The 15,721-nt window shown below is 46.3% G+C and overlaps 1 protein-coding gene across 1 annotated transcript in view; it reads right to left on the bottom strand.

Annotated features, from left to right (window-relative positions):
* LOC131397229 (sialic acid-binding Ig-like lectin 8) overlaps nt 1-15,293 on the bottom strand; it is a 111,586-nt gene extending 96,293 nt beyond the window's left edge. The window contains exons 1-5 of the mRNA XM_058529999.1: nt 14,577-15,293; nt 14,089-14,367; nt 13,812-13,859; nt 12,692-12,949; nt 11,939-12,035 (exon numbers count right to left, since the gene is read on the bottom strand). Coding sequence (XP_058385982.1) covers nt 11,939-12,035; nt 12,692-12,949; nt 13,812-13,859; nt 14,089-14,367; nt 14,577-15,006 — 1,112 coding nt within the window. The 5' untranslated portion in view covers nt 15,007-15,293. The remainder of the gene's footprint in view (nt 1-11,938; nt 12,036-12,691; nt 12,950-13,811; nt 13,860-14,088; nt 14,368-14,576) is intronic.
* Nucleotides 15,294-15,721: the final 428 nt, after the last annotated feature.

Here is a 15,721-nt window from a genome sequence, read left to right as displayed (position 1 = left end):
TGTTGCTTTCAGTCAGCTTCTCTGAGACCTAAGAGTCTGGGCTGTTAGAAGCCAAGGGGAGATAAAGAAGGTAGAACTCAAACGGAATTCGGCACACACCTCCCAGGGTCCAGGGTCTACTCTCTTTTCTGACACACTTCACTAAGGTCCTCTCCATCATCCCAGAGGTGTATTCTACCTTGGGGTTTCTGCTTGAACCCCAACACAGAACAATGTGAGGGAAGATGGTAAGTTCTGGTAACCCTCACAGACAGCCCCAGTGATAAGTAAGGCTGCTTCTCTGCAAGTCTATTTTTTTCCATTTTATTGAGGTCATATTGGTTTATAACATTGTGTAATTTCAGATGTATATATCAGTTTCTGTATAGACTACGTCTTGTTCACCCACAACAGTCTATTTTTATCCATCACCATACACATGTGCCCCTTTACCCTTTCACCCTGCCCCCACCCCCTTCCCCTGGTAACCACTAACCTGTTCTCTTTATCCATGTGTTTATCTTCCACATATGAGTGAAATCATATGATGTTTGTCTTTTTCTGTCTGGCTTATTTCGCTTACCATCATACCCTCAAGGTCCATCCATGTTGTTGCAAATGGGACAATTTTGTCTTTTTTATGGCTGGGTAGTATTCCATTCCATATATATACCACATCTTCTTTATCCATTCTTCAGGTGATAGGCACTTGGGCTGCTTCCACATCTTGGCTATTGCAAATAATGCTGCAATGAACATAGGGAAGCATAAATCTCTTTGAATTGTTGATTTCATGTTCTTTGGATAAATATCCTGTAGTGGGATAGCTGGATTGCATGGTATTTCTATTTTTAATTTTTTGAGAGATCTCCATACTGTTTTCCATAGTGGCATACAGTAGCAGTGTATGAGGGTTCCTTTTTCTCCACATCCTCTCCAACTGGTTATTTTTTGTCTTGGTAATTATAGCCATTTTGATGGGTGTAATATGATATTTCATTGTAGTTTTGATTTGCATTTCGGTAATTATTAGTGATGTTGAACATCTTTTCATGTGCATGTTGGCCATCTGTATATCTTCTTTGGAAAAATATCTGCTCACATTCTCTGCCTATTTTTTGATCAGGTTGTTTGCTTTTTGTTGTTGTTGTTTAGTTGTATGAGTTCTTTATATAGTTTGGGAATTAACCCCTTGTGGGATATATGGTTTGCAAACATTTTCTCCAAGTTGGTGGGTTGTCTTTTCATTTTGTTCAGAGTTTCCTTTGTCTTGTAGGTGCTTTTCAGTCTGATATGGTCCCATTTGTAGATTTTTTTTCTTCAAGTATTTTCATTGATTTTATCCCGGTCTGTCCAATCATATGAGTGAACTTATGTGCCTATTGTGGGATCTCAATGAAAATTCTTGGTTCTCTCAGCCCAACTTTTCCCCCTATATTCTTGCCTCTGGAGAAGAAGTAACTATTCAGGGTCAGGAAATTTTCAGTGCCACACTACAAACTTCTGACTCTTTCCACTTGACCCCATTGAGAAGTATAGGGTGTGATATTTTATTCATTTCCTGGTTTGGATTTTGCTGGTGAAATTTTACCTCAACTTATTGAAATGTCCTGTGTTCATTTAATACAAGATGAGACTTGGCACTTGTAGCATCAGGCTAAGTTGCCAGCAGGAACTTGCATTTTCAAGGGATAAGGAACCAGCACACAATGAACACACACCTTTACCAGGACCTGGATACAGTGCTTTACGTGTGTCACAACATCCTTGTGAGATGAGGATTATCATTTCCGCACTTTACAGAGCAGGACACTGAGGTACAGAGACGTAGAGTGACCAACTTTCCAATGTCACCACCTTAGTAAGTGGAGAAACCAGGATTTAAACCAAGTTTCTCCTATTCTAAAGTTAGTATTTATTCCCTATGGCAAAGAATTCCCATTAAATTATTTGTAATCCATCAATTAGAGACTGATAACCAGTGTTTGAAATCTCCCTTTCCCAGAGGAGCTCTGAGCTCCAAGACCTATCTGTTTTTTGTCCTCTGAACACAGAGTTGATGCTCCCATCCTGTGGCCCCCAAGCTTTCAACTTGTGATATTATGAGGAAATTTCAGTGAAGTTCTTGAGCTTATTATGCTTTGATCGGGAAAGTTTATGGGCAGAACTTGACTATGGGGGAATGAGGACATCCCATGTATGAGCTCATCCTTCCCATCATGTGAACTTGGGGATCCAGCTGTGCTCTGGGGTGGCAGAGACTCCACTCCAAATTAGTCTCAGAGAAGAAAGATCCTTTCTTACCTGTACTATATTCTTGAAAGGCAAAGATGTCCACTAGAACGGAGTATCTTGGACAGAAATGTAACAGTTCCCTCTTCAGCAGTGAAGGATGGAGCCACAAAAACAGCAAAGAAGGTCTAGAATCCCTCTTGTCCCTCTCCTCAGGCACTGAGTACCCAGGAACCAGGCCCTGAGTATCCCAAGCCCTGATCTCTCCTTGGACTCCCTCTTAGACTCAGGATGCTGGGAGTTCTGGCCCCACACTCATAGGATACATCGAGTTGGATGGTTTTCTATGGTCACAGAAACTCTAGGAAACATTGTACATCAGAGTGGTTTACGCCAAATTTCCAGAATTGTGGAGCAATGAACTAAAAATGAAGTGTGTGTCCAGATCATTTATTTGCTATGATATAGTGAACTTTCCCCTCTTTCTAGACTTATCTTGAACTAATTTGTCTGGGATGCAATGAAGGTGGCTCAGCACACAAGGGGATGCCTGTCCTCCCAGGACAGAAAGTAGACCTAGTGAGCTCCAGGCAAGGAGATGATGCTGTCCTTGGTGCTGAACTAGGGCCTGGATCTGAGGTCATATATCGCCCAGCTCTGAGAGGGGTCTGACTCCTCAGCATGGGATCCAAGACTCAGGACAGGAAGGCAGCCACATAAGCTGGAGTGGTGAAAAGATACGGCCTTCCTAAAAGAGAAAGATTTGGGTACAAGAAGACTCTCTTATCAGTTGACTGGGATTCTCTTATGCTTCTCTCTACTTCGTAGTTCACCCTTAGGGACACTTGTGCATGTCTGAATGTCCCTAATTGTCTAAGGGAATTAGGACAGTGAGACTATAAGAAAGATCACTCGACTTAAGATTGAAGCGACCAATGGAGACCTGAAGATAAAAAGAATCCAGAAGAGTATTGGGCCTAATGTTGAGAGGTTGAGAAATGAGTGACAGAAACTCGGGGGGGAGGGGTCATCAGTTTCAAAAAGTAATTATTATAATACCGAGACATATTAATAACCCTTATTTACTGACTGTTATATTTCAGGAAAATTTTAGAAATATGTTTTCTCATGAGACCTTGCTAGGTATGATTTGTATTTGCTAAATAGGATATTTAGATCTGGAACTTGGAAACACCAGCTGACTTTCACTCATTCTTGAATGTTGATTGAACATCTGCTCTGTGCCAAGCACCATCCCACATATGAGGCTTTGTGGTGCCTGCGATACAGTCTCTAACATCATCAACACCAGGTCCCACTTCCCAGAGCCAACAACATTTGATGACCATCTTGGTATGCTTCCTTCATTATTTCCTGGGCATTTGTTTTCTTTGTCATTTTGAGCCTATTGGACCTATGATTTTATGCCGTTCTTTTTTATTTTTCTGGGTAAACCCAGTGTTCTGAATTTCATTCTCACTTTTTTTTTAAGAGCAGATGTGTTATATTTAATAAATCTCTCAAATTAGGTTTAGCATTTATTTTGTTTCCACTTTATTTTCAGTGAACGAGCTATTATGACACTGCCTTTGGAGATGACGAGTTTTTCCAGTTCTTTCTCATTTGGCAGCTGGAATAAAATTTCTAGGACAAAGATCAGTAGAGCTCACACTCCTGATTAGAACTTTTAAGGGGCCCACCCCCTCATCTTCTCTACAGCAGCATTGCTCAGCCAATGTCTCACCTGAACGTCCTAAACTGGTGAAGCTCATACAAGTCTCACACTTCTGGGTCCACATCCTTTGAGGCACATGGAGAAGGAAGGAAGAAAGTGGATTTATGACCAAAAAGAGAGGCATAATTTTCCTACAGTGCCACTTCCTTCCAGTCATCTCCTATTTCAACTTCCTCAAACAAAGCATGAAATGAGAAAACAGAGTCGTGAAATGTCAGTATTGGGGTTTCTCTATTCACTACATCCTCCCGATTTGCTGATGGGGAACCAGTCAAATATCCCAGGCTTATATAGTAATATGTTAATCAAAAGTGACCGATTCCTGCCTATCCTAGTAAAGGAGAATTTTACGAGAAGCTTCTGACATCTTCCACATCATTAAAGAAGAAGAAAAGCATCTGCTTGGAAAGACAGTCTTTCTGAGTCCCTCATAGCCTACAGGTCTTGCTAGGTCTGCCCATACATGATGTTCTCACTGTTCCTTACGTGGCCAAGTTCTCAGGGCTGTGTTTGCAGGGAGAAACCTTGAGGGATGAGATCACGTCTCCCTCCAGGACAAAGTGCAGGTTCACATACTGCTTGCTATGGAACTGGTAGATTCTGGATTGGCTTGTCTTTGCCTCCTGGAGACCTATTAACCTGACTCAGAGGTTTCTCTGGGACTTATCCCATCAAGAATTTTTTTTTTTTTGTCAGAAATCAGAATCCTTGTCCCCATGGGCACACCATGTAGCAGGATGGGGAGCATTAAAGATGCATTATGGGCAATGTCAGGGCAGTTAGCAAAGCGCTGGGGTCAGAACAAAGACCTGGGCTAGTGACAGAGATTTTGCATACAACAGCATCTTTTTTTTACTTTTAAAATATTTATCAAGAGCTTGTTATGTGTCAAGTGTTGTTCTTGAAAAAAGTAGATAAAAATATCTTCACCCAGTATCACAGATCAGGTGAAGCCTTGCCCTTGGGAATGGGCAGTGAGGAAACATTGTCCAGGCAGGGCCTCAGAGTTAGGCACAGAAAGAAAAAGAGGGGATGAGGCTGGGAAGTGTGTTTCTCACTTTTCCAGGGAAGTCTGGGAAGGGAGGGAGGTAGAAGAAAGGAAAAAAAGAAAAAAAAAAAGGGAAGGAATAAATGAGGGAGGGAGGAAGAAAGACAAGTGAGAGAGTGAAAGAGAGAGAAAGAGACTCTTTCCTGTCCAAATCTGTGAAAATATGGATGGCCAGGCTAGCAGCTTTGGTCATCACTGCTCTTAGGAACTGCTTGACTGTCTGAATGTTCACAAAGCAGTCAGGAGAGTGCCTGGACACAAGGCAAACCCACAGGACCCTCTGATTAAGACCCGCTTATGCCACTGGGGTCATCTACCTGGATTCAACCTGGTCCCTCCACTTGCTGGCCTGTGTGGATTGAGCAGGAGCCCGAGCCTCCCCTGTGACATGGGGACAGGGCTGACGCTCTCACAGTCACTGTCAGGATTGAATGAGACACGACAGGTGAGGAATTGATGCACAGTAGGTTCCGAGCAATGAATCAGTTCCCTAGGGCTGCAAATTACCACAAATTACCACAAACTGGGTGGCTTAAAACAGTGAAATTTGTTCTTGCATGGTTATGGAAACTAGAAGATCAAAATCAAGGTTTCAGCAGGGTCACGCTCCCTCAGAATCCTCAAGGAATCCTTCCTTGCCTCATTCTCCTTCTGGTGGTTGCCAGCATCATAACTCCAATCTCTGCCTCCACTGTTACGTGGCCTTCTTCCCTGCTTGTGTCTGTGTCCAAATTTCCCTCTTTGTATAAGGACACCATCATTGGACTTAGAGCCCTCCAATGCAGTCTGACATCACATTAACTCAGTTACGTTTTTGAAGACTTACCTCTAAATAAAACCACATTCACAGGACCAGTGTAGATAAGTTGAATATACCTTTTTGGGAAACACAATTAAACCCAAAACAGCAGGGCATTCATTATCAGGATTATGGGACCCCCTGATGTTCCCACTGTCCATCTCCAGTCCCTACCTTCCTCGTGAGCTCCAGACCATCCATCTCTCTAGCTGTCCACTGGAGGCTGGTCTCCATGGGGAGTCCCAGAGACCCTCGAGCTCCCAACATGTGACTCAGACCTCATCGTCTCCATCTCAACCCTGACCCCCAACACTTGAGAGAAATGAAAACATACCTGGACACAGTCTTGTACAAATATGTTCACTGCAGCTTTATTCATAAGCACTAAATACTGGAAAGAAACCCAATGTGCATCAACAGAAAAATGGGTAAAATGAGGTGTGATACACTGGAATCCTACTCAGCAATAAAGGAACAAAATATTGATACTCACACAACACGGATGAATCTCAAAAAACACAATACTGAGTGAGAAAACCACAAGAGTACACACTGCATGATTCCAATTATATAAACTAACGATAAAATATATGAGGTTCATGTTTTCCAACCTTGATCCACTTGTTCTACCACATTTGTCAAGAAGACCTTCCTTTCCTGATTGAATAGACTGAGTGCTGTTCAGTGGACTGTGTACAACATGTGGGTCTATTTATGGCCTCTCTTCTGTCCACACCACACTCTCGTGATTACTCTACTTTATAGTAGAGTCTGTTTTTCTGCAATGGTCTTCTTCTTTTTCAAGATTATTTTGTTATTCTAGGTACTTTACATTTCCAAATAAATTTTAGAATCAGTTGGTCAATTTATATATATATATATATATATATAAAATTATATATGCTTATGTGTTAAACTTATATACATACATATATACCTATACATCCATATATATACGTCTGTTGACTGGGATGACTTTAAACCAATATGAAGAAAACTGACATCTTAACAATATTGTGTCTTCCAATCCAAGAACATGGTGTATTACTTCTTTCATTTGGATCTTCTTTAATTTCACTCAGCAATACTCTGTATTTTTCAGGGTGGAAGTACTGCATGTTTAAATCAAAAAATTTATCCTTGGTACTTTATGGTTTTTGGTGCTGTTAAAATGGGCTTAGTTCCACTTGTAGGATTATTTGTTTAAATTTTTTGTTTATTGCAGTAACATTGGTTTATAACATTATGTAAATTTCAGGTGTACATCATTATACTTCTATTTCTGCATAGATTACATCATGTTCACCACCCAAATACTAATTACAACCCATCACCACACATATGTGCCTAATTATCCCTTTCACCCTCCTCCCTCCCCCCTTCCCCTCTGGTAACCACCAATCCAATCTCTGTCTCTATGTGTTTGCTTATTGTTGTTGTTATCTACTACTTAATGAAGGAAATCATATTTCACTTTGCATAATACCCTCAATGTCCATCCATGTTGTAAGACCTGAAAATATGAAACTTCTAGAAGAAAACATAGGCAGTACGCTCTTCGACATCGGTCTTAGCAACATATTTTCAAGCACCATGTCTGACCGGGCAAGAGAAACAATAGAAAAAATAAACAAATGGGACTACATCAAACTAAAAAGCTTCTGCACAACAAAGGAAACCATCAACAAAACGAAAAGACAACCTAACAATTGGGAGAAGATATTTGAAAACCATACATTTGTAGGATTTTTAATGCCACATTCAAACATTTGATGTCTTTCCACTGAGGCTACTTTAAGAAGTGACTGCTGTGATATCTTCCTGTCTTCGTTTTGGTGCAGAAGGTAAATTTGGGGATCCTGTTCATTCATCAGATGGTCGCGTGACCATTTGGGAACATTCCTCATTCGTTTGGTTTGTCTCTATAGAGGAGACCATGAGCTGCCGCTCGACTTTCCAGTTCTCAACCCAGAAGTCCACTCTTGAGCTCAGCTTTCAAAGACAGAGGCAGAGGATGGTCCAGTGGGAGGGCATTCCAGGAGGAAGGACCTCAGCGTGCAAGGTCAGAGGTCTGACGCTGGTCCCCTCCAGAGTCGGGAGAAAGTCCCGGTAGGACCTTTCTGTTCAAAACGCAGGGATCCCGTGTGTATTCAGCATGCGTTTTGTGCCAGAGGCTCTGACAGGATTTTGCTCTTGGAATTTGTCATCACAACCTTGCAGATAGTGTCTCTCATTTGTGTTTCACAGAACAGGAGACTGTGTCACAGAAAGGTAGCATTTGTTCTGTCACTTAGGAAAGGGGCAGAGTGTAGACTCGAACTTGGAATTCTTTGGTTCCAAATCCTGCGTTCTTTCCAGTATTTAGAGGGATTTTGAACTATGCAGGAATCAGCCCTGACTTTTCTTTACCCTGCAGGGGCCGTGATCCCTCAAGCCAGGGCCAAGTCTCTGCAGTTTCTCACCGGTGGATCTTGATCTCTGACTACTCACTACCAGTGGCCTCCTGTTCCTGTGGGTCCTAAGGCTTCATCCCATGAAAGCTGAGGGATGCATAATGGAGCTCTTCGTCCTCCCCTGAGCAGGGGGCACACATATCTGGGGGAGAGTGGTCTGGGGGGCCGTCTGCCTGGGATTCAATCAGGGGACCCTGAGTGGAGGGAGAGAGAAGAGAATGAGAGTGGAACAGCAGAGACAGGATAAGGCAGGAAAGCCCATGAATTCCTCCTTCCATTCATCCCACACATTTTTGTTGAGATCTCCTTGATTCATGCTTTCCTTGAATATTTAATACTTAATGAACATCTTATTTGTTGCTTACTAATTTCATTAACTTCTCACAACAGCCTCATAAGAAACATACTATTATTGTCTCCATTTTATAGATATGAAAATTGAGGTTGTACCAAGTAAGTAGCATGCTCAAAGCCCTTGGTGAAACCAGGATCCCATCCTGTTCTTTCTGACCCCAAAGCTTGAGGCCCCCTGTGTGAGGCCCTCATCTCGGTGCTGGATATACTGTGAGGAATGGGGCAGACACAGGCTCTGACCTCATGCAGCTTACTCTTTTATTGAGGGAGGCAGCAAAACATGTGAGTTAAACTAATAAATATCTAATTATAAGTTATTACGTGATAGAAAGTAACTAGGTAAGTGAGAATTACAGGTCCTTGAATCAGGCATGGCACCTGTCCTTGGGAAAGTCAGAGTTTCATGGGAGGCCAAGACAGACAAAGAAATTGTGTCCCTGTGGTAGGCAGAGAGCAGCCCCCCAAAGATGTCCACATCCTAATCCCCTGGAACCTGTGAATGCGCTACATTACATGGCAAAAGGGACTTTGCAGATTGGGTTAAGTCAAGCGTAATGAGGTGTGGAGATCCTCCTGGATTACGTGGCCGGACCCGATGTAATCACAAGGGTCTTGACAAGTGAAAGAAGGAGGCAAAGAGGGATTTGAAGATTCTGTGCTTCTGGCCTTGAAGACTGAGGAAAGAGGCATGAAACAAGGAACGCAGGCGCCCTCTAGAGGCTGGAAAAGGCAAGAAAATGCATTTCCCCCTGGAGCCTCCAGAAGGAACGTAGCCCTGCCTGCCAATGCCTTCATTTTAGCCCAGTGAAACCCGTTTTGGACTTGTGACCTCCAGAACTGTGAGATAATAAATTTATGTTGCTGGAAGCCACTGAATTTGTGTTGATTCATGACAGCAGCAACAAGAAAGTAACACAGACTCACATAGAGCGAGTGACAGGCGCTGCCTGAGGAGCATCCTTCTTTGCTGCTCCTCTTGGCAGCAGAACTGTTCAACAGAATTGTTAATGTTTGTGCTCCTCCTGTTCTCTCCTGATTGTTCAAATTAAGGTTCTCACACACACGCAACCACTTCCCGACACTGCTGTTATCAAGCACACCAGTGGCCTCTGCTGGTGAATCCAAATGGTCACATTTCAGTCCTCACCTCTCTGGACTTTGCAGCAGCAGGTCATCCAGGAGCATGGCGTCCCTAGATGAAAGCCCTTCTTTACTTAACTACAAGATACCACACTTTCCCAGGTCCGCGGACCTCACTGGCAGCCCCGTTGCTGGCTGCTCTCCAACCAAATGGAGAACGAAGAGCATTAGAGGAGGGAGGACCAGCCCATTCACAGACCCAGAGGCACTAGTAACCTTGTTCTGGTTGATGACAATGAAAAGTCCAAGGTGGATGGAGTAGAGCGGGAGGTGGGGGGAGTGGAGGAAGTGGACTGCACAGTGGGGCTGGGATCAGGGTGAGGGAAGCGAGGCACTCGCCAAAATGCAAAATTAAAAGAGTAGCCGAAAACCTCAGTAATTCAGATAAAAAATGTTTGAATGCGAGATTTGTAAATCAAAAAAATGCAAAAAACAACAACAAAAAAGTGGAGAATAAAAATCAAGAATGTAAATAACCCAGGATTAGTAAGAGTGCCCTCAGAACCAATTGGAGTCTGAGGTAGAAGAAAAAATATGTGCCCCGTGTATATGTTTTTATGTAATTTTAACGTCCTTTTTTTCTATAACATTCAAATATTATTAAACACTTGAAAAGTGCTGTGTATTAAAACATTTTTAAGTCTAAAGGTTTTATGTGTGCTCAAATCAGAATTTGTTATAATTTTGCTTTCCTGGCTTTACTGGAAACAAACGCAGAGAGAATATTTTCAAATTCTCCTTCTCTGCTTCTCTCCTTTTCAACTGAGAATACTGCCACATGTGACAATTTCTCTTGATCAAGTTATGATCCTAGGGAATTATCAACTGACTTCAGTTGACTGATTCTGCCATTATTTACATTTTTGATATTTTGCACATCATTAATTTTGTTTTTTAAAAATAGTGTATTAAGATAGTATTTATCTCGGTTACTGAGATTTCTTGCATCCCCTTGAGATCTGCATCTGAGGCGAGTGCCTCACTCTCCTCACCCTAACCCTGGCCCTTCTGGAGAGGTAGGTGCTGAGAGGCCGGAATGTGCAGGGCTACAGGCTGAGGAGTGTGAGCTTCATTCTCTAGGTCAGAGGGCAGCAAACTACAGCCCATGAGTCAAATCTGGCCCCATACTTGTGTTGGTAAATAAAGCTTTATTGGAACACAGCCAGGCTCATTCATTTACATATGGTCTGAGGCTGCATTCATGCTGCAGTAGCAGAGTTGAGTGGCCGCAACAGTCACTCTATCAGCCCACAAAGCCAAAAGTATTTACTATCTGTCCCTTGAAAGAAAAACTTTGCTGGCTTCTGTTCTAGATGATGGGGGCAAACAGATGTTCAAAAGCAGAGGAATTGGACAATGATGGCTTTTAGATGATCGCTGTGTGTGAGGGATGGGAGGCGAGATGCAGAGAGATGAGGAGTCCAGGAAAGAGATCTTGAAGTCTCAGCAATGACGGGGGTCAAGTTGGAGAGAGGGAGACTGATGCTACCTGTTCTTAACTGGAAAAATGAACATGACGTGGTGAATTTTTGGCTGTAGCAGAAGAAAGGGATAGAAAGAAAATGACTCCTCTGTGCATGGACTGAAGGAAAGAAGTGGGGGCTGTCGTGCTGTCAGCAAGTTGAAGTATCCAGCGTGGGGGGAGGAGGCGGAGGAGATGAGGAGAGCAACATCGGCCATGCTGGGTGGGTCAATCCAGGGGGCCATTCTAGATGAGGTGTCCAGGCAGGTTGCTGGATTGGGAGATGTCCAGGTCACTCACCTGAGAGAATGAGCTCATGAGAGCATCTGCACGCTCCACACCCGTGTCCCTCACGCTCGCTGCTGGCCTTGCTGCTTGTCTCCTGCGGGACCTCACTCTGAGTGAAAAGACCAGAGAGCCTTTCAGTCTGGCCAGCTCAGGGTGCAGTGGGCAGACTGACCCCTCCTCTGTTCTCTCTTAAGGGGCTGGAGGGGTGACTGAGGTGTGAGAGGGGTAGTCCCGTCCCAGAGACCCCAGGTTGAGAGCACACACTCCCCCCTCCTGGACAGTGGGGCCAGGGATTTGTGACAGACTCACCCGGGTGCCAGGGACCTCCTTCCTGCCTTTGTTTCAGGCTCTGGACCCACCCAGTCCCTCCACCTCTGGGTTCAGGGATCCGAGGCTGCCTGCGCTTCCCACCCCAGTGCTCTCCCTCCCTCCCCAGGTCCCTGCTCACATGATGACGATGATGCAGAAGGACAGGAAGAGCAGGCCTGTAGCACCTGCTCCCCCCACGGCCCCCAGCTCCACTCCTGATAAAGGCCACGCTTTTCCTGCAGATAGATTGGGTTATTGGTGATCCCCTCTGAGAACTTGGTCTAGTCTCCTCCCACTTCCTGTAGGGCCCCACACTTCTGTGTTCAGGCCCCTTTGCCAGATACAGAAACAGGGACAGGGGTTGGGGCAGGGGTGGGGTTAGGGTGAGGAGAGTGAGGAATACAAGAGCTGGGTTGCAGCCTGTCTTTATTTAAAATGTTGATATTTTGTTCATTGTGGCATTTATTTTGCATTCATTTGTAAATAAAAAATATTGCTTCAAAATATTACCTTTTATTGCTGTCATTTTTTGGCTACTTTTTAAATTTTGGACCCATGGTAAGTGGCTCACTCACCTGACCCTCACCCCAGTCCTGCAAAGCTGGGACCTTGTGTCCCCAGAGACACCTGTCCGGGCCCCAGCCCCTCTCATACAAGACCCACCTCCTTCTTTGGCTCCCCCTCCAGCCCTCGCCCCACCCCACAGCCCTGGCCTGGCAGGAAGACGACAGTGACCCTCTGAGTCCCAGGGAATTTCCAGGCCTGACAACCCAGCACAGAGTAGAGCTGAGCTCCCCTCTGAATCTCAGGGGGCTGCTGGCTGGTCTGTGGGGTGGGGTGGGTGCTGTCCTCCTCCTCCCCTAGCCCCTCCCCCTTCCACCGGTGCACTCACTCTGCAGAGACAGGCTCAGGGAGATGTGCAGGGAGCCCCGAGGGTGCTGAGCTTGGCAGGTGAATTCACCCTCATGCCCCGACTCCACCCGGGGCAGCTCCAGGACCCCAGGGTTTGAGGGCTGTGACGGGCTCAGGGTCTGGCCCCCACGGGCCCAGCTCAGCCTGGCTGGGGGATTGCTGGCGACAACACAGACCAGGCGCAAGGACTGGCCCTCCAGGACTGAAAGAGATGAGCCATTCTTCAGGATTGTGGGTGCTGGAGAAGAAGAGACAGAAGGTCAGAGTGAAAAAGAGATCAAAAGAGGAAGGATGCAGAAGGAGGCAGGATGAGGACAGACACAGAGATATAAGCCGAGGTGCAGGAAAATTCTCACTTTCACCCCTCCCTTGTGGGACTGTAAACTTGTCCATCTTCCTTGCAGAACAACTTGGCCACATCTCTCAAAATTGGAAAGAACATTTGAAACAGCTATATTTTGCTTTTTGGAACTTTTCACACAGACTTGCACACACACTTGTGAAAGGAGACACAAGATAGTTCATTGCAGCATTTCTGTTAATAGAATAAAATAAACGCCATGATTTTCCATTAACAGAAGATGCATATAAATCAGAATCCAGTCGGCCCATGGAATACTGACAGTCCCGGAGAAGAATGAGGAGAGTCTGTATTACTGATGTCAAAGGACCCCTAAGATCCTTTAGGTGAACAAACCAAGGCTCAGAGCAGCCTATGGGCACTGGTCACTTCCCAGGGGGGGACTGTGCATCTGAGGATAGACTCTTCAGTGATTTTGAGTTTTTGAGCATGTGAATACGTTACCTGTTTGAAAGTACTTAAACAAGCAACTGGAAGGGAAAATTAAAAGATAAAGCTGGGAGAGTCATCAAGAGACAAATGATAAGGGGCCTCGAGACGCGAGCTCTGCTGTAGGAATGTTGCCCTGTTCTCCTTGTGGAGCTGAGGGAGATCGAGAAATCTGAGGAGAGTGAGGGGTCAATGGGGGCCATGGGGGCTGAGGATGGGAGGGGCCACTGGTATTACCCACAAGGGGTGCTCTGGTCACCACGTTGAGTCCAGCGTGAGGCAGGGACCTTGTAAGAGGGCTCCTTCCTACCTGTGCTGTTTCCTTGGAAGACAGTTACAGTCAAGTTCTGTGGAGAATCTGGGAGAGAAAGACATGGTAGACCCGCATGAGCGGTGAGGGCTGTGTGGACATCAGCCCTTGTCCCCAGGAGCTGCATAATTGGGGGAAGGGTGGAGGCAGGCATCCTCAGGATCCTCTCCCAGCCTGGATTCTGGGACCCAACACCCAGTGTCTAAGGCCATCACATTTCCATCCCCATTGCCCTCAGGACCCCATCAGGACTGGGGCATCCTGGCGCAGCACTCACAGGACACGTTGAGATGGATGGTACTCATCCTGGTCACTCCAGCCCTAGGCAAGGTCACCTGACAGGTGAGGCTGGTGCCATGGTCCTGGGGCCGTGGGGTGAGGGTGAGCACTGAGGAGAGTTGGGTCCTGGGGCCCAGGGACGTGAGGGCAGCCGACATCCAGGAGAAGATGGGGGGCGTGCCCTGTTCACAGGCCCAGGGCACAGAGCACGTCAGGTTCCTGGGGTGGCCAGACTCCAGGGTCTCCGGGATGAAGATGTCGGGTGTGTGGGTCAGGGCTGGTGAGGAGATGGGGAGACACAGGAATCAGGAGGGAGAGTCTGAGGAGCGGCCCTGAGAGAAGCCTCAGGCTTTGGTCCAGCTCTTCTCTTGGACTCCTGACCTGTTTTTCCCCCAACACCCTCTCAACATGGAAAGTCCCTTCTCTGCTCTGCCCTGGGACCCCCATGTCCTTCCCCTGTGGCGATTCCTGGAGCCAGCGCCTTACCCGTCACATTCACAGAGAGCTGGTTACTTGTGTAAGAATATATCACACTTCCTCTCTCCACTCGAAAAACGTATTTTCCATTATCTGTCCTCCTGGCTTCTCTGATGTCCAGGGAGCAGTTGTATCTCCGGGGATCCCCAAGGAGACGGAATCGGCCCCGGGTCTCCTCCTGCACTTCTTGATATGGGCTGTTTGTGGCCACAGGAGCATCCTGGTCTACTCTGGCCCCCTCCCGGAACCAGTAGCCACGAGCTGGGGTAGAGCTACTCCAGTGACTCCAAGGGTAGGAGAAGGAGCAGGGCACAAACACACACAGGCCCTCCTGCACCGTCACTGACTCCTGCACTTGCAGCCGGTAACCCTCTTCCAGCTTACCCCGTCCCTCGGCCCCCTGCCTCCACCACAGCAGGGCCAGCAGGAGCAGCAGCATGTCTGGTGTTGGCAGTCCCAGCTTCCCCAAGAAAATGTCTTTCCCGGGGTTCTTTCTCAGGAACTAAAAGTTGCAGACTTAGAGGAGACTTTAACAGGAAGATGAGGGTGAGGTCAGAACAGTGACCCTCCTCAGAGGAGGAACTTCACACCCAGAAAGTATCAGGGCCGGGACAGCCCATGGAGTCAACCATCCACCAACCACGTACACTCCTGGGGACCCCGGGCCAGGGAAGGTGAGAGGCTCACCCAAATTCACAGCCCATGAAGGGCTTGAGCCCCGTCTGCTGCCTCCCTCTCAATGCCCTTTCCCTCATGGATCATTTTCTGCCAAGTGAAAATTCGTGCCTTTTGGCCAGAACCCCTGAGTCTGTCTGTGGAGGTTGGTCCAGCCCGGGGTGGGACTCAGGGAACCAAGATATGAGGGAGGCCAAATGACCTCCCTCCCTCAGCATCACCATGGTGGGCATCGCCTCTCTGCTCACGACGTCACACACCAGCCTGGACACAGCCCTGCGTCACTGTCCAGTGGGGAGACAACAGGTGTCCAGGCAGCTGGAACTCCCTGTGACAGGGGATGTGATGGGGGACACACATGCAGTGTGAGGGGTCGACAACCCTCCAAGTTGGAGGTTGTGTCTCAGGAGGACTGGGCGGGGGGTACACTCAGGCAGTGGAGGCCAGGATTCTGTGTGTTAACATAGGTAAGGACGTCG

This window comes from Diceros bicornis, chromosome 34 (genome assembly GCF_020826845.1).
Source record: "Diceros bicornis minor isolate mBicDic1 chromosome 34, mDicBic1.mat.cur, whole genome shotgun sequence".
Lineage (NCBI taxonomy): Eukaryota > Metazoa > Chordata > Mammalia > Perissodactyla > Rhinocerotidae > Diceros > Diceros bicornis.
The sequence above is the reverse complement of the archived record's forward strand: the minus strand, read 5'-3'. Positions and strand labels throughout refer to the sequence as shown.